The sequence below is a fragment of the Canis lupus genome, chromosome 30, assembly GCF_011100685.1.
Source record: "Canis lupus familiaris isolate Mischka breed German Shepherd chromosome 30, alternate assembly UU_Cfam_GSD_1.0, whole genome shotgun sequence".
Lineage (NCBI taxonomy): Eukaryota > Metazoa > Chordata > Mammalia > Carnivora > Canidae > Canis > Canis lupus.
This window is the reverse complement of record NC_049251.1, coordinates 30,202,663-30,230,438: the sequence shown is the minus strand read 5'-3', so window position 1 is coordinate 30,230,438 and position 27,776 is coordinate 30,202,663. Positions and strand designations below refer to the sequence as shown.

Genomic DNA, 27,776 nt, shown 5'->3' with positions numbered 1-27,776 from the left:
GTTTTGACCTTGTGTTCCCTTGAAAGGGCTTCTGAGGACCCCAGAAGTCTGTGGATCACACGTGGAGACCTAGTGATCTATAGATAAATCCTGTAAGCCTGAGGGTGAAGAGAGGGGCCTTTATACTGGATACGTGTGTGTAATATCTCGGAGAGGCTGTGCTCCAGATCGTTAATCCCATTGAAACTCTGTGGAAAGCATTGGAAGGAGATGTATTACTAAATTCTCACTTTTTGTGTTTTGATTTTGTTGTTGTTAAGATCTATCCTCAGGAGAGACACAGCATAAGAGTCCCTGAATCTGGAGAACATTATGAACTGCATCTTTTGCACTACCTTCAAGAAAACCTTGGATCGCGTATTGCTGCTCTGAAAGTGATATAATTTTGACCTGTGTAGAACTCTGGTATACACTGGCCGTTGAACCGAATGAGGAGGTTTAATCGATAGAAAACATGGAATTGATCATCACATTTTGGTACCTGCCACATTAACATCTACTTCTGAAAGTATATTTGATGCCATGCGGGCATCTACAGCTTGTGGATATTAATCTAATCCCTTAACCACACACACAAAATTGAATGCCACACTCTAAAGGACCCAGCAATACCATGAGAATTACTGAAAGAAATAAGACATTAGCGCCATGTATCCATACTACCTTATTTTCACTTCTTAATAGCATTATAAACCTCATGGACTTAGTGTATTTTTACAGTATACTTCTGAGTTTGTTAAACTATGATGATATTAGTGATTGGTTTGGTTCAATTCCAGAAACTCTGACTAGTTACAGATTTGATAGCACTTAAATGTAATTGAATAGCTTATGCTTCATTGCTTGGGGTGTATCCAGCATGTTATGAACTAATCACTATTAAACCTATGACTTAACCAGTCATTAATGATTTTTCAAGGGTAATTTAGTGGCCTCCTAAAGACACTTATTTTGTTTCATTCAAGCTCTGACCATTTAGTCAATTTCAGCTGTATCTAGTATAAATAGTTCTCTCTGATGATATGACAGAGTGGGTTTTTCCTTTCCTACAAAGGCAAGTAACTGTACATGTAGCATGGTTTAATTAGTCTTACAATATTAATAATTACAGGCAGGAAAATTTTAATCAAATGGTTAGAGCTTAAATATTTGCAGGCAATTTCTTCTCCTTTAAGAAAAGGGAAAAGTACGCATTTACTTGTACTCTTCGGAAAATTTAGTGGTGCCAGTTTCCATTGGGTATTTCCTTATTGAAATGTTCCAGAGTTTTAGGGTGATGGAAGGAAAAGTGGTAGGGTGGGAGATACCAGGGTGTGGAGAATGACAGGGAGATGAAAAGGAGAGGGTCTGTTTAAGAACTAAGTAGAAGTAAAGTTTGACCAAATATCCTCATGAAAAAGTTTGGGGGTGAAATTTAAACTGCTAGGACGTTAGTAAAGGAAACCAGAATGAAGAAATCACTGTCTTGCCAACACAGTGACAGACTAACATTATTCAGGGAGGAAAAGTTCCTTAGTTACTTTTCTAATTCTCATTTTTTGTTATTTTCATCTTAATTTTGGTAACCTTATAAATTTAAACTTTCTTTATCCTTTTTAAATTATTTGAGCATAATTTAGATTTTGTGAACTTAAAGAGGTATCTAGACCACCTCTTCACCATAAACTGATCCCTGGCAAGCCATGGCTCTATTTTTAAGTGTTCAAAGCCTCTAAGCAATTTCTTGAATGGCCATGACATTTTTCTGGTTTAGCCCTAGCACTCAACTGTTCAAGGAGCTCATAATGTCATCTTAGAGTCTTGGGGTGTTACTGGGTCACATTGCTAGCACAGAGAAGGCGTCTGTGAGTTTGACCCTTTTTATCACAAGCCTCAGTGTTTGGAAAGTTGTTACCAATACTTTTAAACAATGGTCTAAGAAAAATTGCTTTTTTTCTTTTTCACCACTACAGAGAGAGTAGATTTCTCCTACAGAGAAGCACAGCCTCCAATAGTAAGGGTGATGATATACATCAGAGGTGAATTCATCATTGAGGGCCAGGTGGGAGGTGAGGGAGGTCTAGAAATGGCAGGGTGACCTGGTGGTTCTGTCCTTGGGAAGGGGATTGGGTTTTGCTGTTTGTGTATTTATACTGTATCATAGGTACCACACTTTTTCTTATTATCTGTGTATGTATTGATTTTCTTGTTTATGATATTTTCCCATGCCAAGGTTTGTTTATATTTTTTTCAATGTTAAATTAAATTGATTTGGGTAATTTTTCTTCCCAAGAAAGTATTTTCCCCCTTGATTTAAGTATATATCTGACTATCGTAGGTGATTTTTGTTTGTGAGCTGGTTGGCCTCCAGGGATCTTTCTTCATATGATATGCAAAATGGAAATGGTATACAGTGGCTTTTAGACATCTATTCATTTGAAACCTCTTACCCGTTAATGCTGTTTCTTCAAAATGGCCTCCCTCATTTTACCAAAACAAACCTTAGAGAACCTCGTGTACTCTTGAATTCACCAGTGTTTTCCTTCTGCATCTTGCCTGTCCTTTCTTCATATCACAAGGAATACCTCTGTTATAATTCCCAGTTCATTAAATGCCATTCTCCTTCTATGGGGGAAAAATATGTGACTGAATTCACATGCAGAAAGACAGTTTGAGCTTCATTTTAAAAACTGATGTGGAAAACATCATAGTCAATTCAGGCAATCAGTAGAAATCTCACTAAAACTCTTTGTACCCTGTCTACAAATAACATCTTAAAAGGCTAAGAGTATATAAAAGCAACACTTTTGGTAAGAGCCAAAAAGCACTCAGTTAAACATCAAATGGGATGGTTTTTGCAGGCTTGATAAATAGATACGCTTGAGCAACCATCAACAGGTATAGTTGCTTATGCAGTATTGAGCAGTGGGACTCAATCTAAGATTCGTCTGGGATGCTTATTACTAAAGGAAATGTAGTCTTGAACTTACTCTTAGAAGTTTGGATTTGGTTGATTGGGTGGAGACCAGGAATCTGCAGTTCTAACAGCCTTTCCAAGGTGATTCTAAAGTTGTTTGTGGGCTACTCTCACAAAGTCCTTCGTAGAGCATGAAATTGGATTGAGAAAATAAAAGGTGATTTTTACACTGGACTGATTTACAAACACCTAAAGCAATAGCCAGTATAGCTGCTCATCTGTGATCACTGTTGGGCTTTTCTCACTCTGAAGGAAGCAGAAGGTATCATGGGACTATGTATCCTCCATGTCTGGAGATTCATTTTGGAATGAAAGCTGTTCCTTCAATACTGTTCCTGGCTCATTTCAAAAGCCTCATATGAGAGGTTGAAGTCACAATGCATGCATTACTTTTTAAAAGAATGAGATCTAGATACTGATGCTTACTTTTTTTACTACTTGTTTTATTCCTTACAGAAAGTGTATCCCACCTGTAACAATTCTCTCTAGGTGGAATGATTCCTGTAAGATTTCTCATTATTATAGAATCTTAAATTTTTCAAGCTATTATATCTTTGATATAATCTAATGTTCTTGTTGGTTAGAGGAGGAAGCTACATATAGAGAGAGGAGAAAATATAGCCATGGCCATGTAGCCAGTTAGTGTTCAGTTGGTACTAGATTCTATCCAGATGTCCTGACTCATGGTAGTTAAATGATATGTAGAAAAGGCAAATTTTTAAAGAAGTATTTATTAATATATTCCTATAAAACATTTTAAAAATAACATAAAATGGTTAATTTTTCCATTCTAAAGTAAATGCTAAGCATGCTTATTAATGAAGCAGTACTTCTAATTAGTATATGACATTCTGAAGTTAATTAAAACTGTTACACTAAATGTGTCTTCCTAGTAGTGGGGGATTTGGGATATAGAATAGAGTGCTTGCATAAGCCTGGGAGCCTAACTTAGAGCTATTTGAAATAAGAAAAGACACATGGCTATATCTAAACTAAGATTTTAAGGTGAGTGTCCATTCCCAGCAGACATGAAGGTATAAGGAAACTCCCCTGACTCCTGCTTTCCTAACCTTACCCAGCCTCACCCACCCATCTTACGGCCTACAAGTATGGAGACATGTTAGTGCAAGGTGCTGGCTCCTGCTTTTCTCATTTTGTCAAGAGACAGTTCTAGGTAATCATTTCAGAAGTCCCTCACAGAGAGAAAAAAGTAATATTTGTATGTTTATTTTTGAATAACCCAAATACAATTTTACGTTGTATTCAGCACAATTGGAGTTCAGGTCTTTAATTTTAGAACATAAAGTGCCTGCTGTTTTAAGCATTGACTTGTATAAAAAGAATTGCATGTCTCATTCCAGTAAGTTAATGGGTTTTCTCATTTTCAGCTACATGGCTTTTAATCATGTAAAGTGAAACATTAGTTTTGTTGCATTTTATTACAGGTTCTTTGTTGCAATAAAGATGCTGCTAAAATTAATTGATGTAAATGTTCCTTCCCTCCTATTTGTACAATCTCCCCTTGATTAGTGGTAACTGGAGTGATAAATACACATAAACAAGGTCATGTGCTTGCCACGGAAAAGGGGAGACTGCAGAGTGATTACATGGGGTTTCTAGTATAAACACTAGCCACCAACGCATCCAGACCGATGGGGAGGTGTGCAGGGAACTCTTCTGTGCCTGCAAGTGGTTCCCAACAGCCAACAGTTTGCACCGCGGCGGGAGGTAGTGCCTGGAGCCAGTGATTAGCGAGTCCTTCTAAGCAGCTGGCGGTTTCTCAGGGATGTCACTTGGAGTTTCCAGATAGTGGTCTCTGCATGCTCCCGGGAAATTGCAAGGAAGTTCAGTGTAATACTTTTTTCAGAGGTTTCTTTGACAATTCTCTGGTGTGTTGAAGCTGTATTGGAGATGGGGAGAGAGAAGCAGATGAACCCCTCTAAAACTAGTAAACTTGGGGTTTGTCTGATAATCCTTCCAGAGCAGGCACTTAATCTGGATTCTCTAAGCCTCAGCAGTGGAATGCAAAATATTGCATGAATGAGTGGAAGTGCATTCTGGGGAGAAAAGCTTTGGCTTTATCAGATTCTTGAAGGATGATCCCCCCCAAAAAAAAATTTTTTTTTAAAGATTCTATGTAAAAAAATAATAATAAATATTTTATGTATTCATGAGAGACAAAGAGAGGCAGAGACACAGGCAGAGGGAGAAGCAGGCTTCATGCAGGGAGCCTGATGCGGGACTCAATTCCAGGTCTCCAGGATCATGCCCTGGGCTAAAGGCGGCACTAAACCACTGAGCCACCCGGGCTGCCCTTTTTTATTATTTTTAATGCCCCTTTTATTTAAGTAAACTCTGCCCCCAACATAAGGCTCTAACTCAAAACCCCAAGATCAAGAGTTGTGTGGTCTACCGACAGCCAGTCAGGCACCCCAGGGTCTTAAATCTTTATTTTGTGTACAGAAATGATTAAAGATGATCTTTGGATACCTCGATGGCTCCGTTGGTTGAACATCTGACTGGATTTCAGCTCAGGTCGTGATCTCAGGGTCTCTGGGTGGAGCCCACACTCAGTGGAGAGTCTGCTTCTCTCTCTCTCCCTTCCTCTCCCTCTGCCGCTCCCCCTGTTGTCTCTCCCTTACAAATAAATGAAAAATAAATTTTAAAGATCTTTAAACAGGGCAGTGCTATAGACGAGTGCTTCCTAGCATTTTCACCTCATGACACACACGGTATTTGTATGGCCCTCTGGGATACACTGAAGGCGCACTAGGTTACCTGTTGGCAGCAGGGAGTGACCAGTGAGCACCCCTCCCCCCGCCCCCGGCTCCATATATCCCATTTACGGCATTATGGGGGAAACAGACTACCTTGGTCTCTTTTTTTTCATCCCTTAAGCTTATTTTTTTAATCACTACATCCAAAGCAGGGCTCAAACTCATGACCCCAAGATCAAGAGTCACATGCTCTTCTGTTGGAACCAGCCAGGTGCCCCTTCCTTGGTGTCTTTAACTCAGCCTAGATCTGTTGCTAACCAAAAATCAGGTTTTGGGGGTGCCTGGCTGGCTCAGTGTGTGTGACTCTAGATCTCAGATTTGTGAGTTTGAGCCACATGATGGATGTAGAAATTACTTAAAACCTTTCAAAATTTAAAAAAAAAAAAAAAGCTTTCAACCTGGCCATAAGCATCTTGCAAATACTGTGCTGGAGGTGCAGGCATCCCAGTGGCTCTAGGGCTCCTATATACCAGAGTCCTGCCAGGCCTGTGCTATGGCCGTGAAGCCAGTAGACTTCTCTTTGGCCTAAACTCTCTCAATGGTTGAGGAAACAGTGATTGATCCCTTGGTGCTTTAGGGAGAACAGAGGTGAAACAACTGAAGTATGAAAATCCCATGATTGTAATTTTATTTGGGGCTTGGAATGGTTTCAGGAACTACCAGGATTTAAACGTTCGTCAGCCTAGTTCTGTCCACAGCTCTGGTGCCCTGCGCTTGCTCCCCTGGAAGAGGTTCAGCGCCCACTGAACTGGATTAGATGAGCCTCAGCTCTGACTCAGCTGAGTTGTTGAGTTTGCTGTGTGTTCCTTACTGAAAGATACTCTCTCTAAATGGGCTCCCAGACCTGAGTCCTTGAAATAGAAGTGTGGAGAGGGCAGCCCAGGTGGCTCAGCCATTTAGCACCGCCTTCGGCCCAGGGTGTGATCCTGGAGACCCGGGATCGAGTCCCACCTTGGGCTCCCTGCATGGAGCCTGCTTCTCCCTCTGCCACTCTTGCGTTCTCTCTGTCCATGTTTCTCATGAATAAATAAAATCTTTTTTAAAAAGTGTGGAGAAATAATTCTCCAGTTCCAAGACTCTTCCCCAGCTCCCAGCCCCAAGCTCCTGCTGTCTTCACCCTGCCGAAGTGGTGTAGTTGATTTTAACATTCTAGGTGATAATTCTCTGCAGGAAGGTCCTCTGGCCATGTAGGTTCTAGAAACCACACTGCTCTGTAGAATGACCTCTCCATGTTAGCTGGGTTTCTGGGCATATATGTGGTCATATTTGCATCCCTCAGCATGCATGTAAATGCTACCATGTGTAGTTCAGTTGGGTGCTTTAGGGAGTGTTGCCTCACCAGTTAATTATTTTGCGTTGTCTCAACTATCCATTCCTCCTCGTGGCTATTACTGCCCTTCCTGCCACAGTCTAGGACCTGTAAGGTCATGGTGGGTAGCTCTCGAACTAGCCTGGGTTGGAAGCGAAGATTAAGAATTCCAACTGAGGGGCACCTGGGTGGTGCAGTTGGCTAAGCATACAACTCTTGGTTTGGGCTCAGGTTGTGATCTCAGGGTGGTGAGATCCAGCCCAGCTTCAGGCTCTGTGCTCATCACGGATTCTGCTGAATAGTTTTTCTCTCCCTCTCCCTCTGCTCCTCCACCTCCCTCTCTAAAATAAATAAATCTTTAGGAAAAAAAAAAAATCCAAGTGACTTTGGGATGCCTGGGTGGCTCAGTTAAGCATCAGACTTTTGATCTTGGTGCAGATCCTTTTTTTTTTTTTTTTTAAGATTTTAGTTATTTATTCATGAGAGACACAGAGAAGCAGAGACACAGGCAGAGGGTGAAGCAGGCTCCATGCAGGGAGTCTGATGTGGGACTCATGCCCGGGGCCGAAGGTAGACGCTCAACCGCTGAGCCACCCAGGCATCCCTTAGCTCAGGTCTTGATCTCAGGGTTGTTAAGTTCAGGTCCCACACTGGGCTCCATGCTGGGCGTGGAGCCTACTTTAAATTTTTTTTTTTTTTTTTTTTTTTTATGATAGGCACACAGTGAGAGAGAGAGAGAGGCAGAGACACAGGCAGAGGGAGAAGCAGGCTCCATGCACCGGGAGCCTGACGTGGGATTCGATCCTGGGTCTCCAGGATCGCGCCCTGGGCCAAAGGCAGGCGCCAAACCGCTGCGCCACCCAGGGATCCCTAAAAATTTTTTTTTAATTTAAAAATTTAAAAGGGCAACCCGGGTGGCTCAGCGGTTTAGGGCCGCCTTCAGCCCAGCGCCTGATCTTTTTAAAAAAGATTTTATTTATTTATTCATGAGAGACACAGAGAGAGAGAGACAAAGACACAGGCAGAGGGAGAAGCAGGATGGCAGGAAGCCTGATGTGGGACTGGATCCCCGGTCTCCAGGATCACGCCCTGGGCTGAAGGCAGCGCTAAACCGCTGAACCACCCGGGCGTCCCTAAAAAAATTTTTTAAACCATCTGGATGGTTTAGTCACTTAAGCATCTGCCTTCAGCTCAGATCTCAGGTCATGATCCCAGGATCCTGGGATGGAGTCCCTTGTCAGGCTCCCTCCTCAGCGGGAGTCTGCTTCTCCCTCTCCCTCTGCAGCTCCCCCCACTTGTTCTCTCTCTCTCAAATAAGTAAATAAAATCTCTTTTAAAAGTTCCTAACAACTCCAAAGAAGCTGCTCTCAACTTTCATTCAGCAAATGCACAGTAACAATCATGTGCCAGGCCTTTGGTAGGCCACAAAAAAACGGAGGAAGAGGACACAGCCCTTGTCCTTAGTAGGTTCTCAGGACCAACTCAACTCCTGCCTCCCTAACACACCCAGCAGGACACTGCCACTTTCTTAAATGAACTTTATGTTTTCACATTCCTGCTCTGGTCCCTAATCAAATCCAAGGCCCTAGGATACCTGACCTTTCCTGGCTTTCCCTCACCTAGGCTCTTCAGTCACCACAAGCATCCTGAGGTATTCCTCTTTCAATTAATAGAACATATACTTTGAGGTCAGACCTAGCTTCCTCTAAGCATCCTACAGAGCTTATGGGAATTTCCCCAAGTGGGATGGCAAAATGATAACAGCATTGGCTTTGGATCCTGGCTTCCACCCTTGCCTTTGCTACTTGCTAGCTTTATGGACTTGGGCATGTTTACATAACATTCTGACCCTCCGTTTCCTTAAATATGAAACAAGAATAATACCAGAAACCTCAACAGATTGTTGTAAGGATTAAATTTGTTTACTGCACTATAAAGTACTTGGTGCCTAGTGTGCAATAAACGTGCTCAGTAAAGCTTATCTCAGATTTAACACTTAATTTTACACCATTCTGTTTGTTTCTCAAGTTAGATAACAGACCCTGAGAGTCGGCACTGTATTTAAACTTGGCAAGTTCTCCCCATCATACAATCACACCAGAAAGGCTTCTTAGATACTTGAGTATCAAACAAATTTTTTTAAAGATTTATTTATTTAAAAAAAAATAATAAAAATTTTAAAAAGATTTATTTATTTACTTATTTATTTTTATTTATATGAGAGAGTGTGAGCAGGGGAGGGGCAGAGGGAGAGGGGGAGAGAGAATCCTAAGTCATCTCCTCTGCTGAGCGAGAAGAGCCACGCAGGTGGGGTTTGATCTAACAACCCTGAGATCAGGAACTGAGCCAAAACCAAGAGTCAAATGCTTACCCAACTGAGCCACCCAGGAGCCCCTCAAATAATTTTCAAATGAATATATTTTTTAAAAGATTTTATTTATTTATGAGAGGCAGAGACACAGGCAGAGGGAGAAGCAGGCTCCCTGCAGGGAGCCTGACGTGGGACTTGATCCCAGGACCCCAGGATCACGCCCTGAGCCAAAGGCAGACACCCAACCCCTGAGCCACCCAGGCCTCCCTCAAATGAATATTTTGACCTTGCTATTTAGGCTCCTAAGCATCCATCTACCAATTCACTAATAGGACTGCCCCCAAAACACCCCAAATTTTCCCTAAGTTAAGCTTCTAGGACCTCTTCTTTGAAATGTCATTGGATAAAAAAAAAAAAAAAAAAAAAAAAAAAGAAATGTCATTGGAATTTTTATTCTTTGTCCCCTACCCATGCTTTAGGCCTGGAGGAGTGTGCTTCTTAGCCTAGTGGCTAAAATTTTTTTAAATATTTTATTCATTTAAAATATTTTATTCATTTATTCATGAGACACACAGAGAGAGGCAGAGACATAGGCAGAGGGAGAAGCAGGCTCTAGGCAGGAAGCCTGATGTGGGACTCGATCCTGGGACTCCAGGATCAGGCCCTGGGCTGATGGTGGCCCTAAACCGCTGAGCCACCCGGGCTGCCCTTTTAAATTTTTAAATTAAAATGTTTTTAAGTAGGCTCCACACCCAGCATGGGCTGAGTCCCAGAGAAGATTGCAAAGCCATACAGCAGTCAAGTGGCAGAGCTGATATCCAAAGTCAGGCTGAGAAAACTCCCTGAGGTACCAGCAGGTAAGGTGACTCCCTCAAAGTCACAAGATTCGCTGGGAGCTGGACAGAGACACTGGAATACAATCTCTAGGGCTTCTCCTAAATTTCCTAAAATCTAAGATGTTAACCATTTGTAAGATCCTGATACCAGAAATATAAAAATGTGAATAGGATTGTATTTTTTAAAACATCTTATTTATTTATTCATGAGAGACACAGATTGAGAGAGAGGCAGAGACACAGGCAGAGCCAGAAGCAGGCTCCATGCAGAGAGCCCGACGTGGGACTCGATCCCCAGTCTCCAGGATCAGGCCCTGGGCTGAAGGCAGCGCTAAACCGCTGAGCCACCAGGGCTGCCTGGATTGTATTTTAGAATCAAGGAAATATGGTATTTGCCTGAAATCTGAGTTCCTTCAGGGACTGAGCTCATGCTGAGAAAGCATGTACTGGGTGGATCTTGGATATAAATCTCCTTGAACTTGCCCAGAGAAAGAAGGGGGAGCATGGGAAAGACTGGAGAATTTGGAACCTGATAGACTTGGGGTTCAAGTCTAACAGTTGTGATCTTGAGTAAGCCCTTTGCTTCTCTAATCTTGGGCAAAGTGGGGTTCTAATACCTCCTTCACGGGTTGAGGTAAGCCAAAGTGCCAAGCGCAGGCGTGGCATGGGATGGGGGCCTGGAGGTGGTTTCTGAAGCTGATATTAGTGCTCCTGCCACTAGCCTGGACCCCACCCCTCCAAAGAGTGCAGGGCTGCCAATGGGAGCAGTTCTCTCCAGACCTGAGTTGTCAGGCCCGAGCCCTGGGGAGAAGGTAGATGCTGGGTGGGGAGAGGAACGGGACTCAGCCCCAAGGATCTGGGATGTGAGGAAGGAGAGTGGGTACAGAAGCCTGCCATCAGGGTGACTAGACTCTGCCTTGGTCTCAGATATTTCCCGCCTGCCTGCCCCCATGGCTGCTCATCCAGGATTGCACATTACTAGGATGCAGGGTAAGGCCCTTGGAGGGAGACCATGTTTTGTTTTGTTTTGTTTTGTTTTGTTTTGTTTTAAAGATTCTATTTTTTCATGAGAGACACAGAGAGAGAGAGGCAGAGACACAGGCAGAGAGAGAAGCAGGCCCATGCAGGGAGCTCGATGTGGGACTCGATCCCCGGACCCCAGGGTCACGCCCTGAGCCAAAGGCAGACGCCCAACCACTGAGCCACCCCGGCGTCCCAAGGCGTCAGGTTTTACCTGTGAGCAGATGACACATTGCCCTCTGAGTACCAACTGCTACCATCTATAATGGTGAGCGTCTCACCACTTACAGGGTATTTCCTCATGACAATGTCTTGTTCAGTTTGATCTCCTAAGCTAGGAGACATCAGTTAGGTATGAGTATTATTCCCCCCTCCTCACCCCCGTGGCTTCCCCACCCCGCTCCCCCCAGAAAGAAATTAAAGGTCAGAGAGTTGTATGGCTCTCCCAAGGTCACAGTGCAGAAGTGGAATGCTAATTCTAGCTTCGCTGGTTCCATTAGCAAACAACATGAATTGAACAGCTGCCACGGGCCTGGCTCCTGCTGAGGGATCCAGGGATCTGAGGATGTTCAGAGGAGCCAGACCCATTCTCTGTTCTCAAAAGATTCTGAATCCAGAAGTGGAGATGGCCATGTAAACAAAAGCGGGTGAGCACAAAGAAATAATGCCGAGTGCTGTGCGAGCTCCCAGGAGGCAGCGCAGGACAGCAGTTAGGAGTGGCCTTTGATCTATCCTGACTCCCGCTGAATCACGTCCTGCTGTGTGACCTTGAGCAAGTTACTTAACCTCTCTGTACTTCCGCTTCCTCTTTTATAACCTAGAACTAATGATGGTACGACTTGATGGAGTTGCTACAAGCTCTGATACGAGAAAATGCACGCCAAGCCCCTGGTATCTGGCACGCAGCACTCAACAAACTTGGGCTATTATTTTTTTCTGGAAGGCTGCACAAAGGAGGTTGCATTTGGATTAGGTCTTAAGGAAAGTTTCCCCAGGTGGGAGGAAGTCATTGCAGGCAAAGAGAAGACTTTACACACAGGTGTGAAGGGATAAAGCAGGAGGGTGGGGGACATAGTGGGCACACAGGGAGGTGGGCACCTGAGTGTGACAATGAAAGGAACAGGCAGGAAGGCTAGAGATGGAGTGTGACAGGTCTTGAATAATGAGTGCTAAGAGGGCTCTGCATCTACCCCTAGCTCCTCCGCGTGCTTCATTTCCACAGGCTCAGTATGTCTGAGAGACCACAGGAGAGGGCGGGTCACTGGGTAGACATGCTTTGATGGGGAACATGAAGAGCAAAGAGGTTACTGAGCAGGACGGGCCTGGGGACAAGGCCCTGGCCCCCAGAGGCTGTGGGTGGACACAGTCTCCAGCAGGAGGGGGTGCAGCTTCCAAAGAGGGGTTGATGGGGCGCCTGGCTGGTTCTTTCAGTAGAGCATGCAACTCTTGATCTCGGGGTTATGAGTTCAAGCCCCACATTGAGCATAGAACCTACTTTTTTTTAAAAATGTATTTATTCATGAGAGACACAAAGAGAGGCAGAGGGAGAAGCAGACTCCATGCGGGGAGCCTGATGTGGGACTCGATTCCAGGACCCCAGGATCACACCCTGGGCTGAAGGCAGATGCTCAACCACTGAGCCACCCAGGCATCCCGTGGCATAAAGCCTACTTAAAGGAAAAGGGGGTGAGGTGGAAAATGTGACCTGTGTCACCTACCTTTCAGTTCTGCTGAAGGCAGTGTGCCCATCCTGCCATGCTCAGCATGTGCAGCTGCAGCAGAGCATCCAGAGCCCCTGGGAGAGAGCAGATCTCAGCCCCATGATGCCAGATGTGCAGGGGTTTCCATAAAAGGGTACCAGGAAGGAGTCCTCTGAATCCCAGGCTTGCTGGGGCAGGCTGGCCTTGAGCAGAAGTGGGTGTTGAGGAGCAGTGGTTCCCAGCTGTCGAGTGCAGCAAGGCAGTGATGGGAATGGGGCAGTGGATCAGTGTTTGCCTGGATCGCTGAGGAGGAAGGATGATTCAGAATAGGAAGGCATCTCGCCGAACCATACAGAGAATTGTGTCACCTTTTTCTTTTTTTTTTTTTTTTAACATTTACTTTTATCCCAATTTCACAGGGACATAGCTTATAGAGTCAAGTTCTAAACCACCTCTCTAAATAAAATGTATGTGGGGATCCCTGGGTGGCTCAGCAGTTTAGTGCCTACCTTTGGCCCAGGGCGTGATCCTGGAGTCTTGCGATCAAGTCCCACATCGGGCTCCCTGCATGGAGCCTGCTTCTCCCTCTGCCTGTGTCTCTGCCTCTCTCTCTCTGCATCTCTCATGAATAAATAAATATAATCTTTTTTTAAAAAGTATGTAATGTTACTGATTTTTTTTCAGTTTTTATACATTATTTATTGGCATTTCCACTATGAAAGCTTAGAATGTAACTGTTTTCCTTTCCATTTTCACCAAACACACATTTCCTATCCCCCTCATCTTTTCAGTATAGTTCTATTGTAATTTTACTTAGACCAATATTCAGTGCTTACATGTATAATAACTGTGTAAATGTATTCAGATGTGAGTCATGTAATAAACTTTGAATCATTTTCATTCATGCAGAACTTTATCTCGTTAATAATTATCTCTCTCTTTTTTTAGATTTTTTTTTTTTTTTTTATTCATGAGAGACACAGAGAGGTAGAGATATAGGCAAAGGGAGAAGCAGGCTCCCTATAGGGAGCCTGATGCGGGACTCTATTGCAGGACCCCAGGATCCCGACCTGAGCCAAAGGCAGACAGACGTTCAACCACTTAGCCACCCAGATGCCCCAATTACTATCTTTTTTAAAAATTTTTTTAAGATTTATTTATTTATTCATGATAGACATAGAGAGAGAGAGAGAGGCAGAGACACAGGAGGAGGGAGAAGCAGGCTCCATGCCGGGAGCTCGATGTGGGACTCGATCCCGGGACTCCAGGATCAGGCCCTGGACCAAAGGCAGGTGCCAATCCGCTAAGCCACCCAGGGATCCCCCTTTTTAAAAAATTTTTAAAAAATATTTTATTTATTTATTCATGAGAGGCACAGAGAGAGAGGTAGAGACAAAGGCAGAGAGAGAAGTAGGCTCCCTGGAGGGAGCCTGATGCAGGACTCAATCAGGGCACCTGGGATCACACCCTGAGCCAAAGGCAGATGCTCAACCATTGAGCCACCCAGGCATCCTGTATCTCTTTTAAATATATATATTTATTACTAATTCAATCCCAAACTTGTCAACTTTTCCATTGATTTTCCTGTTTTGTTTCATTGGCAGTATGTCTGTTGTTTTCGGCAATACATTTTCATTGCTGATATACAACATTTCAGATATTTAATGAATTAAAGAGGTTTAGATTGCCTAGTCTGAGAAGAGAGCCATCATTTGTCATGTCGGTTCTTTAGGCAAATGTGATCTGATTCCCAGGTAATTGTTTTATAAATGTACCATAGGCATGATCACCTGTATCATGCCTGTTTCTGCCTTCAGGGAGCTTTGCAGTGTCATCTGAGGCATGAGACTGAGACAAACTAATTATGTAAATAAGGAAATCCCCATATGAGGCAGAAATAATACAGTGCCTATTGAGTGGTACAGACAAATGGGTGAGGCCTGCCTGGGTGGTCACCTTGAAGGAATGAGACTTGAGTCTTAAGGGATTGTTTTGTTTTAAAGATTTATTTATTTATTCATGAGAGACACGGAGAGAGAGAGGCAGAGACTTAGGCAGAGGGAGAAACAGGCTCCTTGCAGGGAGCCTGACGTGGGACTCAATCCCGGATCCTGGGATCACGCCCTGAGCCAAAGGCAGACGCTCACTGCTGAGCCACCCAGGGATCCCCAAGACTTATCTCTTTTAAAGAGAGAGAGAGAGAGAGAGAGAGAAAGGGCATGTGTGAATTGCGGGGGGCGGGGGGGGGGGGGCGGGGAGGGAGAGAATCTTTAAGCAGACTCCCTGCTAAGCACATAGCTGGAGGTGGGGACTTAATGTCAGGACCTAAAGATCATGATCTGAGCAGAAACCAAGAGTTGGAAGCTTAACTGACTGCCCTACCCAGGCACTCCTAAAGATTTTATTTTTTAAGTAATCTCTATGCCCAACATGAGACTCAAATTCACAACCCTGAGATCAAGCATCAAATGCTCTACTAAGCCAACCAGTTGCCCCTAAACTGATGTTCTTTAAAACCCTCTTCCCCATTTAAGAAGTGATGCATGCTGATTTTAAAGTAATTGGAAAACAAAAAAAAGCATGACTTGTCAATGAACAAGATTATATATCAAATTTGGGGACCAAATGTACATTGAAATCTAACCATATGTTATAGGATCCAAAGAAGACAAAACTTGCTTTCATGTTATGATTACATATTGTGCTAAAATAAAAAGCTTTAGCATTTTTTACTTTTTTTTAAAGATTTTATTTATTTATTCATGAGAGACACAGATTGAGAGAGAGAGGCAGAGACACAGGCAGAGGAAGAAGCAGGCTTCATGCAGGAAGCCTGATGTGGGACTGGATCCCGGGTCTCCAGGATCACGCCCTGGGCTGAAGGCGGGCACTAAACCGCTAAGCCACCCATGGATTCCCACATTTTTTACTTTTGTATTTATTTCTGAAATGTGAACTAAAAGATTTTGGGATCTATTGGGAAGTACTTCTTTATAAATAACATTGTAGATACAATGGGTCTGCCTTTCTGGTAAACAAAAAGCCAGATGAGATTGAATTATCATTAAATTTTATTTTTAAACATTGGCTTAGAATATTAGTACTAATGACTTTTTTTTAAGATTTTATTTATTTATTCACGAGAGAGACACAGAGAGAGGCAGAGACATAGGCAAAGGGAGAAACAGGCTCCCTGTGGGAAGCCTGATGCAGGATCAAAACCTGAGCCAAAGGCAGTTGCTCAACCACTGAGGCCCCCAGGTGCCCCAGACTAATGACTTTTTAATTAAAAAACTATATTATTCTTTTCCAATGAGGATCAACTTGAGGCAAATTTGCAAAATTATCATTCCTCAGCATCAGGTTTTTGTAGTATAGCTAACAATGCTCTTCCTACTTCCTCATGGTCCAATATGGCTATAAGTTGAACAATATATAAATAACTAAGATTAACAACAATTTAACCTCTTTCAGGGTACATGGAAAAAAACCCCAAAACCATGACAATGGCTAATGATGTTCACCTGAGCATGCTCATTAGCTATCTGTGGTCATCCACTCATGAGCACCCCATACATCATTGGAGGCATTCCATGTCACTATTTGAAAGGGGAATATAATACAATATTTATTGATTGAAAAAGAAATTAAGATGGGTACCATATTCACTTTTAATGGTGTGAACTCTTTGGAACTCCTCCTGAAATGTGCATCAGACCCCAGCCCTCTTATTTTTCTCAATGATGAAGGTGAGGCCCAGAGAGAGAAAGGAAGTTGTGCAAAGTCATAAACAAGCAGCAGGACAAGGACCGTGGCTCTCACTCCTTACGCTGGATTTGGCCATCCTGAGCTTGTTACATTTCATATCTACTCCCTACCATGGCCTGTGTGCTGAAATATGAATACAGAGAAGTTAACTGGGTTTTTTGCATGTAGCTTACGGATTTAGTGATACTCTATATAGTGACACCTTGTTCATTTACTCATTCGTTCAATGGACGGTTGAATCATCAACTGCTCACTAGGGAGCAGTACATGGCCTGCCCCCATCTAACCCTAGCCCTCTTGTTTGGCTTTATCTTCCACCCTGCCGTCCTGCCCAGTTCATACCTCCCATATTCTACTTACACTGGTTCAGGTATTTATTTCCTCCAGAAGCCTTTCCTTCTCCCCCCTGGGTCCAGCCTCGATGCCCCTCCTTCCTATATCCCATCACAGCCTATACCACACAGTATTAGAGTTGCCTGCCTACCCGTCTGTCTCCCTTATGGCGCTAGGCTAAGCACCATGCACGCAAGTATCTTGTTCACCACTATGCTTCTAGGGCCCAGAGCAGGGGCTGACCTGTAAGGGGTGGTCCATGGATATCTGTGCAGTTAACTATTGGATCTGCCATTTCCTGTGCTCTCAGACCACTGGGCTTCCACAGAGCGTGTTTCTCCACTCACTGTCAGTTCTACCTTCCTTAAATTGTCAAGACCCAGGTCAAACATCTGCAACAATCAATAGTTCTGTGAAGCCTTCTTTCTCACCCACTCCCCCTCCCCCTTGCACACACACACACACACACACACACACACACACACACCACATTCCCTCCTCTTTTCCCCATTCTCCCTACCATCCCATGTCACTCAGAACACTACTGTCCCTGGGGGCAGTGACTTGTATCTTTTACCTTGGTCCCTTGGCACCTACACAGTGCCAGGGACTGGTCTAGCTGCTTAGAATTCAGCAGGGAACCTAGCAGACCAAAATCCCTGTCCTCACGAAGTCCTCGCTCTGTTGAGTGGACAGACTATGAATAAAATAAGTAAAATGTAGAGCATGTTAGAAAGAATGGGCACGTTGTGAGGACAGGAGGGGTGGGGGAGGCAGAGTTCCAGACTGAACTAGGTGGGTAAAGGCCTAGAGGATGGAAGGAGGGAGTTGGCCACTGGAAGACTTCTCATCATTAAAAGGCTCTGGCTTTCAGGGTGCATGGGTAGCTCAGTCGATTGAGCATCTGACTCTTGATTTTGGCTCAGGTCATGATCTCAGGGTCATGGGATCGAGCCCTGCAAGGCAAGTCCTCAGTCTGCTGGAGATTCTCTCTCTCTCTTTCCCTCTCCCTCTGCCCCTCCCCCTGCTTGTGCTTACACTCTCTCTCTAATAAATAAACACAGTTTGTTTGCCTTTTGCTCTGAAATGGAAGGTATTGGTGGGTTTTGAGCAGACAGGTGACATGATCTTGTGCACATCTTAACAGGATGACTTGTGCTGTACTGGGAAGAGACTGAAGGGCACAAGACAGAGAAAAGGAGATCTACAAGGGGACTCCTGCAATGACCCAGATGAGAGGTGATAGTACTTAGATCAGCTGGTAGCAGGAAGGATGGCACTGCTAGGACCTGAGAAGGAGACCGTGGGAGGCACCATTTTAACAGGGAAGATCGGGACTCCGTTTTGGACATATCACATTGAGATGCCTATTAGAAAGCCAATGGAAATACCGAGCAGGTTGCAGGATGTATAAGTCTGGGGTTTAGGGGAGATGATCCAGACTGAAAGTATGTATTTGGGCATCTTCAGCATAAAGATGTCATTTAAGCTCTTTTCCTCCCTGGCTGCCTGAAGTTCGGCCGTCATCACGAACCACACAGTAACAATCTGGACAAGGAAGTTCGTGACCAACAGAGTACTTCAGCAGAAACAAATAGTCATTGATGTTCCTCACCCTGGAAAGGCAGAAATTCGGGAAAAAACTAGCCAAAATGTACAAGACCACGCCAGATGTCATCTTCGTATTTGGATTCAGAACCTGTTTTGGTGGTGGCAAGACACCTGGCTTTGGCATGATTTACGATCCCTTGGATTACACAAAGAAAACTGAACCCAAACCTCAATGTCCAAGACATGGCCTGTATGCAAAGAAAAAGATATCAAAAACACCCCAAAAGAATGCAAGAATAGAATGCAGAAAGTCGGGGAGACTAGATGAACCCGTGTTGGTGCTGGCAAAAGTGAGCTGGAGATTGGACAACAGAAGGATTAAAGATTCTGCAGTGACTTTTTCTGTGGTATGGTGCAGATTTTTCTTTTCTTTTCTTTTCCTTTCTTTTTTTTTTTTTTTGGAAGGATTGTATTTATTTATTCATGAGAGACACACACAGAGAGAGAGAGGCAGAGTCACAGGCAGAGAGAGTAGCAGGCTCCATGCAGGAAGCCCGATGTGGGACTCAGTGCCGGGGCTCCAGGATCACGCCCTGGGCTGAAGGCAGGCGCTAAACCGCTGAGCCACCAGGGCCTTCCTGGTGCAGATATTTCATGAGAGAATAGAACTTTATTTATTTATTTATTTATTTATTTATTTATTTATTTATTTATTTAGAGAATAGAACTTAAAAAAAAAATGTCATTTAAAGCCTTAGTGGCCACATGAGATCACTAAAAGAAGCAAGTGGATGCTTGGGATGCTCACCCAAGTCAAGTGCTACTGATGGGCCTGACAATGAATATACAGTCAGACTCTGTTAGATCTGCAAAGGACAGGTGATCACTAGGAATAACTAGCAACAGGGACCCTGGGTGGCTCAGTGGTTGAGCATCTGCCTTCAGCTCAGGGCATGATCCTGGAATCTCAGAAGGGAGTCCCACATCAGGCTCTCTGCATGGAACCTCTTCTCTTCCCTCTGCCTGTGTCTCTGCCTCTCTCTCTCTCTGTGTGTCTCTCAAAAATAAATAAACAAAATCTTTCTTTAAAAAAAAAAAAAGGATAACTAGCAACAAATGGGTAAGACACCTACCAGGTACACAGACAAAATGACTAAGCCATGGGAACATCGGAGGCCTAAGGAATGAAAAATTATGACATCTTGGGCTTGGAAGAGAACTTATATATAGGTCATTTAATCTGAGCTCCTCTCCCTATCCTAGCCTGAGGTCGAATCCCTACTTTTAGAACAAGAAACATTTGTGCAGATATTGGGAAAGCCAGTGTGGCCAAGGGCAGGAAAGGCATCATTGAAGAAATGAGTGGGCAATGACCTTCGGAGTCTGAAAACCAGGGTTGGGATCCTGTATCTGCCGCTCCCTGGCCTCATGTCCTTAGGGGAGTCACTTCACCTCCTCCACCCTCAGGTTCCCCGTGTGTACAATGGGCGCAATCCAACTTTCCTTGCCCCTCGCCGGGTCGTGGAAGGTCTAAGCGCGGTGGGGCTTGGGGCAGGGCTTGCTCGCCTGGCTTGAGGGCTGCAGGAGCGAGAGGAGGAGGCCAGGAGACGCCTGCAGCTTGGGCTGGCCGCGGAGATGGGGATGCGGAGGGTGCCGTCCTGTCCCCAGCGAGCTTCCCGCCTGCCGCCGGGGGAGCGGCTTCCCGGGATCTGGGCCGGGATCTGGGCCGGGGTCTGGGCCGGGGCGCCCTGGGCTCGCGCGGCAAGGCGGGCCCGCGGGACAGGGACCCTGACTCTGCCTCCGCTGAGCCTGGAACCGGGAGGGAGGAGACCCTGGGGCAGCGACAGGGAAGAGAAACGGACGCCCCGAGGCGGAAAGAGACGCCGGGACCGGGAGTCCAAGAGACCCACGGGGCCCGGGGCGGGCGGGGGCGCGGGGCGCGGGGCGCGGGGCGCGGGGGTCCCCGGAGGGCCCGGCGGCCGCACTCGCCCGGCGCCCCCGCCCGCCCCGGCCGCTCGCCCAAGATGGCGATGGAGGGGCGGGCGAGGCGGCGGCAGCCCCGGCCCCCGCGCCGGCCCCCGCTCGGGCCCGGGCCCCCGAGGCCGCGCCCCCGCCCGCGGCGCCGCGCCTCCCCGGGCCACTGACGCCCGGCGCGCCCTCCCCCGGCGGCGGCGGCCGAGGCGCGGGGCGGCGGCGGCGGCGGCGGCGGCGGCGGCCGGGCGGGCGGGCCCCATGGCGCGGGGGGACGCCGGCCGCGGCGGCGGGCTCGTGGCGCTGACCCTGTGCCTGCTGGCGGCGCGCGGTAAGGGGGCGGCGGCGGCGGCGGCGGCGGCGGGGCGGGCGGTGCGGGCCGGTGCGGGCGGGGCGGGGCGGGCGTGCGGCGGGGTCCCGGGGGGCCGGCCCCGGGGTCCGCGAGCTGCGGCGGGGCCGGGCCGGGCCGGGCCGGGGCGGGGACGGGGGGGCGCGGACTCGGCCGCGGCGGGGGCGGCCCTGGTGTGCGGAGCGGGAGCCTGAGCGCGCGGAGCGGGGCCGAGGCTCGTGCGGGCCGAGTGTCCGCAGTGCGTGTCGCGGCCGCGGGCGGGGGCTGCGGCTCGGGGTCGCCCGCGCGGGTGCCGGGCTTGAGAGTGTGCGTGTGCGTGTGTGTGTGTGCGCGTCGGCACCTCCATTGGTGTCGGGATCGTGTGTGATTGTGTTTATGGGGCTGAGCTAAATATTTGGCCTTGGCTTCTGGGGAGTGTCCTTGCCCGGGGGTCGCGGTGACACCACACTCAACTTTGCCCGGTGGGTGTGGCCCCCGGGGCGGGGGGTGGTCACCGGCGCGCCCCCAGCCCGGGGCTCGGAGGGCCGGGGGGACGGGGCAGGAAACCAGTTGCTTCCGTGGACTCGTCCTGCCCTCGCCCTCGCCCTCGCCCTCGCGCTGGGACGCGTGTCGCTGCCGCCCCCGCCGGGGGCAGGTCGGGGAAGCGCTGACCCGGGCCCGCGGGGCCTCCTCGCAGCGCCCCCGCCCCCGCTCAGGGCCGCGTGGGGGGTAGGACCGGCGTCCGGTCCGGAGAAGGAGCTGGGCTGAGGTGCTCGGCGCCCAGTGCTCGGCGCCCAGTGCTCGGCGCCCGGGGCTCGGTCCCCCAGCGCAGCGCCCGGCCCTCCCCGCTGTGCGCGTCGGGGCCCGGCCCTCGGGGAAGGTGGGTGGCAGGGCTGGGGCGGGGGATGGGCTGCCCGCTTTGTTCGCCTAGTTCTTGCCTTCGCTGCCGAGGGGGGAGCTGAGGATGTGTCCGGGGCGAGCCGGGGAGGGACTTGGAGGTGGGGGTGGGGAGGGGGATTTCTCTCCAGCTGCTGCGGCTTTCCAGAGAGACGGAGCCAGGCCACGTGGGAGGGAGGCAGGGACGGCGGAGCGGGGAAGGAGCCTCCTCCGGCCAGCCCCAGGCCCATCTCCAGGAAACCCGAAGAGCGGGTGGGAAAGTGCGGGCCAAAGCTCGGACCCCCTCAATCCGGACAAAGACACGCCCCTCTCCTGCCCGCATTTGGGACGCGGGAATTGTCAGGTGGAGGGGGCGGGGAAGTGCAGGAGAGGCCCCAGTCCTCCCCGAGCTCCGGGGATTAAGGAATGGTTGTGCCTGCTACCCTCTTAGGCTCTTCCAAGAGCTCCAGGGACGGGCTCGGGGTCACCCAGCCTAGCGGGGTGAGGGCGGGGAACCCGGCTCAGTCATTATGCTTTACGGGTGGGGCCTCCTGCAGGGGGCTCGGTTTGCGTGGGCGACCTGGTCTCTCCCTGCTCTCCAGGGGCAGGGCCCCAGCAGGGCCCCTGGCAGCCAGTGTGCAAGGCTAAAGCAGGGAGGCTCCTGGCCCTCAGTCCCCCAAAGCCTAACAGGCCTTGAGACAGCCCTGTAGAGTTCTCATGGGCCATCCTGATCTGGACCAAGGTCACTTATTCATTCATTCATTCAACAAATATTTACTGAGCACCCTTTTTAATTAGCATGTGCCTGGTGCCTGGAATATAGTAAATAAGGAGACAGACCTTGTCTCTGGTGCAGACCTTGCAGTCTGATGTGGGGAGGGGGGAGTCTGACAGGTGATCAGGAAAGGTCAGGAAAGGCATCCTGCAGGAAGTGACAAATAATAGAGCCCAATGCAGAGGGTCAGTTAGCCCCGTAGAAGGCCAGTGATGATGGGCAACGTTTTTCAAAGTGAACTGACGTATGGGCACTCGGAGGTGACTTCGTTTAGGCCACTGAATGAAGCTAATTCCGCTGGAGTTTAGAGCACAGGGGTGAGAGTAGGGGAGGTTGGAGGGGGATGGGACAGGGGCCAAGAAGTGTAGAGAGAAGGCTGAAGGGGGGAGGGGGGGGCTGGGCTCTTGAAGGTCTTTATAAGTCCCACTGAGCTTTCTAGCCTGAAAGCCCCCAGTGAGCCCTTGGCAAGTTTTTTTTTTTTTTTTTTTTTCCTTGGCAAGTTTTAAGATCAGCTTTGCATCAGCTCACCACAGCCAGCAGCCAGCGTGGAGAACCGGTTGGGCTGGAGGCAGGATGCTCCAGCTTCTTGGGAGGCTGTTGTAGTATTCCAGAAAAGAGGATGGTGGCAACAAGTGTGTAGTGGCCATTGGTGTGGCCAGGGTAGCTGGTTTCTAGAGATATTTAGTAAGTAGAATCAGTAGGATCTGAGGATAGGCTGAGTTTGCAGGGAGGAGGGAGGAGAAGGTACAGAATAATAGACACTTCAGCAACCTCAGCACGGGAGAATGCAGGGCATCCCCCAACACTGCTCCTGCCAGGGATTGGGAACTGGGGAGACTTATAGGAATGGGATTCCTGTTTGGGGGTGGCAGTAGAATGCGGAGTGCTGGTTTCATCAGTGCAAGAAGTGGGGATCTTACCTCCACCGAACCAGAATTTAGGGTAGGTCAGTAGCAGGAAGGCTCCAAGAACATCAGAGCTGCTTCCTCCTCACCAGGAAACTCCCTCAACCCCAACCTCTCTCCAGCCCAGAGACTCAGAAGCCCACCTCCCTTCAGTTGGGGTCAACCAAGTTTCTCTTAATAGTGACTCTTATCCAGAAGTTACCTAAATCTTCACTGATTTTTTTAGGTACTTTCATGGCCCAGTTCATCATGGGTTATGTGTAAATTAGCAGTTCTTTTTTTTCTCCTAAAGGTATTTCTTTCAAGTTAAGCTATCTCACAATTAGAGTGTCTTCGAATGTCAGCACTGAAGAAATAATTTTTTGAATTTTTATTTAAAGTCTAGTTAATTAACATATATGGTAAATTTGGTTACAGATGTAGAATTTAGTGATTCATCACTTATATATAACACTCAGGGACGCCTGGGTGGCTCCATGGTTGGGCATCTGCCTTCGGCTCAAAAATGTGATCCCGGAGTTCCTGGGATCAAGTCCAACATCGGACTCCTGCATGGAGCCTGCTTCTCCCTCGGCTTATGTCTGCCTCTCTCTGTGTCTCTCATAAATAAATAAATAAAATCTTAAAATAAATAAATAAATAAATAATAAATAAATAAATAAATAATGTAGTGTCCTTCACCCACTTAGCCCATCCCCCATCCAGCTCCCTAGGAGTAATTTTAGCATGGACCCATTTTCCAGATGAGAAAACTGAGTGACTTTGCAAAGTTGCATGGATAGGGACTGAGCTGGGGCTGGAACTAGTCTCTTGGTTCTGGGAGCCATACTTTCCCTGAGTCTGGTATACAAATACCCAAGTTCAGTCTCTCTGCTCCCCCTTCCCCTCACATAAGAATTTCCCAACTTTGGGCTTGGCCTCCCTCCTTTGGTGTGTCTTGAGTCTGGGCTCTGGAATTCACCCTTCTCTACTCCTCCCCACCCCTAACTCCTGTTCGGCCTCTACTGTTTCTGAGGTACAACAACCAGACTTGACACAGAATTCCAGATGCAGAACAGATGTCATTGCCAGGTGGGCTAGGGGGCTCCCAGCTCCCTGGGGTATGGGGAAAGGGGAGGAGGAGAAAGAGCAGCTTTGATGGGGAAGGATGCCAGCCCTAGCCTGGCCGGAGGAGGGTGATGGGAGCTGAGACTGGGGAGGAAAATCAAAGAGATAATGTTCTGGCCCTGACATGCTGAGAATTAGAATCCTTGTCTTCTGAGCTGACTGGACTGTTAGTTACCTCACTGCTGAGACTGAGGCATCTTCTGGATTTGAGGGGCCTTGGGGTCAGTGAGCTCAGGGAAGCAGAGGCTCAGTAAACTGTCTTTTAGATGCAGACCTGAGCATGTAAGCTGGTGCAGAGCCAAGACTTCTGGATGGTTCAGTAAGAGGCTCATTACCTTGTCATATAGTTTGAAGGACAAAGTTCCAGCAAGTGATCAGAGCATACAGGGAGAGGAAGGTGGACCAAGAGAAAGATATTTTGAATCATATGAGCCATATGGCAGGAGAACAGGTAAGGTAGTGAGCTCCCCAGTCCTGGTTATGTTTAAGTACAGAGCTTTTCTTTTCTTTTCTTTTCTTTTCTTTTCTTTTCTTTTCTTTTCTTTTCTTTTCTTTTCTTTTCTTTCTTTTTCTTTTCTTTCTTTTCTTTTCTTTTTCTTTTCTTTTCTTCTTTTCTTTCTTTTCTTTTTTTCTTTTTTTTAAGATTTTATTTATTCATGATAGACACAGAGAGGCAGAGACATAGGAAGAAGGAGAAGCAGGCTCCCTAGAGGGAGCCTGATCAGGTGATTTGATCCCAGGACCTCAGAATCACAATCTGAGCTGAAGGCAGATGCTCAACCGCTGAGCCACCCAGGGGCCCCTAAGTAGAGTTTCTTTCAGTGTGAATTTGCTGTTCTGTCTGTGCTTTTTAAGCATTTTGTTAAGTGTTTGCTAGTTCCCATATAGGCAGTTTCCACACATATTATTCCCATCATGTCCAGCCCTTAGGGAGTCCTCATAATTTTTACAGATAAGGATATTGAGGCTGGGAAAAGCATAAGGGGCTGTGTCTCCACATGTCCACTTGTGTGTTCAAGGAATATTTATGGAGCCCCTACTGTATACCGAGTGCTGTTTCAAGTACACCGGAGATTTAGAAAGCTGACTAGGACATGATTCTGAGCTCGTTGCCTAATTGGGGAGAAAATAAAGTAAAAAAACTTGCAGTGACCAAGGTGCTCAGGGTCCTACGGGGCAGAGAAAGGAGAGGCAACTAAATCAGACCCAGGGATGGCATAGCCACTGAAAGGAGAGGGAAGAGCAATGCACTTTCAGAGAAAGAGGTTTGGCCTGGTGGGGCTGGAGGGATGCAGCGATGGGATCAGGATGTAGGCAGGGGCTGAGTGTGGCTTTGCTGTCAAGTCCACTGAGGCTGGGCCTCTCAGGATCACAGATGAAGGGAACTATGTGGCCTTCCCTATGTCCCAGGCAATTGTTCCCAAACTCTCCTTCCAGCTGTTGGTGGGAGGGGCTTAGTGTGTGGTGAGGGAGGCACAGCCAACATGGGTGGGGAGGGGATCTGGAAGACACTGACTTGGGTCTCCTGGGAAAAGAGAGTGTTGATGGGGTCATGGAGAAATGCCCCTACACTGAGAACAAGTTGTAAATACGTTGGGGCCTGAAATTCAGAAGTGACAAGGCATTGATGTTTGTGGTGAGTTGTTGGCTTAATGAAGGAGACAGCTAGGCTTGGTTCCCCTTCCCCACCCATTGTCCCCTTTCCTGAGAGTTCACTGGAAAATGGAACCCTGGCTTACACTGGGCCCCATGAACCCCACAAAACAGCATTGAGCTAACCCTGGGGCTCAGCAGCGAATCTCCTTTCTCTCTGGGTTCTAATTGGCCTCATAAAATCTAATTTATCCTATAAGTGGGTAAAATAATCTGTTAGGAAAAGATTGAGAGATAGCCTCAGGTCTCCCAAGCACAGAAACTCTGAGTCTGACAGGGTCTCACCAAGGAGCCTGAGGCGAAGGAATGGTGCCCTGCCAGGACAAGCTGGTGGGCAGCAAGAATCCATCGTGTCCCCAGTCCTGAGAAGGACAGCTGAGAACTGCTTGTGGGAAGGACTTTGGGGGTCAGCCATGGCCATGGGCTGGGGGTGGTGGGAAAGGGGTGGCCATGAAGCCACTGGACAAACAAGGTCCAGGCCTCAGAGCATCACTTTACGAAAAAGTCTGGTGTGTAGGAACCACGTTTATGTTAAAAGAAACGTTGCTGTGTAATGAAGCAGAATGCAAAATGTGCCAAAGGTTTAAAAATCAAAACATTTGGGGCAGTTAGCAAGCCTCCTGGGTATACTCTCCTCTGCTACTGGGAGAATTTTGGTGACAATGAGAAGAGTGGAGACTTCTCCTTTTCAGGCTGGAAGGAAAGAAGGCTGAGGCTGAAAGGAAGAAAAGTAGTTGGCCCAAGGAAATAGAGTGAATGACCCAGGACCCTGACTCCAAACCAAGTCTGGTCCCCCCACCATACCTCGTTATCCGTCTAGGCAAGAGGAAGGATGGCTAAGGGACCTCCAAATAGCTTTGTGATCCGAAACAAAAAACTTCCCTCCGGGGGCACCTGGGTGGCTCAGTGGTTGAGCGGCTGCCTTCAGCTCAGGTCATGACTCCAGGGTCCTGGGATCGAGTCCCACATCGGGCTCCCCGCAGGGAGCCTGGTTCTCCCTCTGCCTGTGTCTCTGCTTCTCTCTCTCTGTGTCTCTTATAAATAAATAAATAAAATCTTAAAAAAAAAAAAAAAAAAACTTCCCTCCGGGGAGGCAGGGCCATCTCACAGAGGGCTGGAGCTTGAGCTGAGCCCCTGTGGGTGTGTGTCCTGGGCACAGAGTTGAGTTGGGCACCAAGCAGCGAGAACCCTCTTACTCCAGAGCAACTGTCTCTTCAGTGCTGGGTTCATCCCTAAAAAGTCAAAGGACTGTCTCCCAGAGAGACGAGACCCCCCCCCCCCACCGCCCGCCTCAGTTTCCCCACTTCTATACAATGAGGAATCTCAAGCTTCGCTGACCTTTCCAGCATCGCGGGCACAGCCCGGCCCTCTCCAGGGGGACTCCTGTTTGCACATCTACATCCCTGTTGGCTGCCCTGTTCTACCTTGTTGGGTGCTGAGCTCCTCCGAGGTGGGGAAGCCAGACATCTGCTGATCCATGAATATTCAGGAAGGGAATCGGAGCCTCCTCCGGGCTCCCCCGCCAGCCGCCTGGCCTCTCTGGCTGCTGTCCTGCCCGCCAGAGCCCAGGCTGCTGACATACCCAGCAGCTGCTCAGGCC

General features: G+C 47.7%; 2 protein-coding genes and 2 long non-coding RNA genes across 7 annotated transcripts in view; 2 read left to right on the top strand and 2 right to left on the bottom strand.

The window, feature by feature from the left end:
* The window catches only part of DPP8 (dipeptidyl peptidase 8), an 81,030-nt gene extending 62,069 nt beyond the window's left edge, over nucleotides 1-18,961 (top strand). For 3 of the 4 annotated variants that reach the window (XM_038580738.1, XM_038580740.1, XM_038580737.1), the window contains exon 21: nucleotides 261-4,436. In XM_038580738.1, coding sequence (XP_038436666.1) covers nucleotides 261-383 — 123 coding nt within the window. In that variant the 3' untranslated portion in view covers nucleotides 384-4,436. Of the gene's footprint in view, nucleotides 1-260; nucleotides 4,437-18,157 lie in introns of those variants that run through there. The other variant, XM_038580739.1, reaches the window with a different exon arrangement.
* Nucleotides 3,707-27,732, bottom strand: LOC119866920. Its single transcript, XR_005381791.1, has 3 exons — nucleotides 27,601-27,732; nucleotides 12,928-13,212; nucleotides 3,707-4,856 (listed from the first exon to the last, which is right to left on the bottom strand). It is a non-coding gene; the product is annotated as an uncharacterized LOC119866920 (long non-coding RNA).
* Nucleotides 16,154-18,939, bottom strand: LOC111093262. Its single transcript, XR_005381790.1, has 3 exons — nucleotides 17,588-18,939; nucleotides 17,254-17,402; nucleotides 16,154-16,800 (listed from the first exon to the last, which is right to left on the bottom strand). It is a non-coding gene; the product is annotated as an uncharacterized LOC111093262 (long non-coding RNA).
* IGDCC4 (immunoglobulin superfamily DCC subclass member 4) overlaps nucleotides 20,743-27,776 on the top strand; it is a 40,503-nt gene continuing 33,469 nt past the window's right edge. The window contains exon 1 of the mRNA XM_038580736.1: nucleotides 20,743-20,863. Within this exon, the coding sequence (XP_038436664.1) occupies nucleotides 20,794-20,863 (70 nt within the window). The 5' untranslated portion in view covers nucleotides 20,743-20,793. The remainder of the gene's footprint in view (nucleotides 20,864-27,776) is intronic.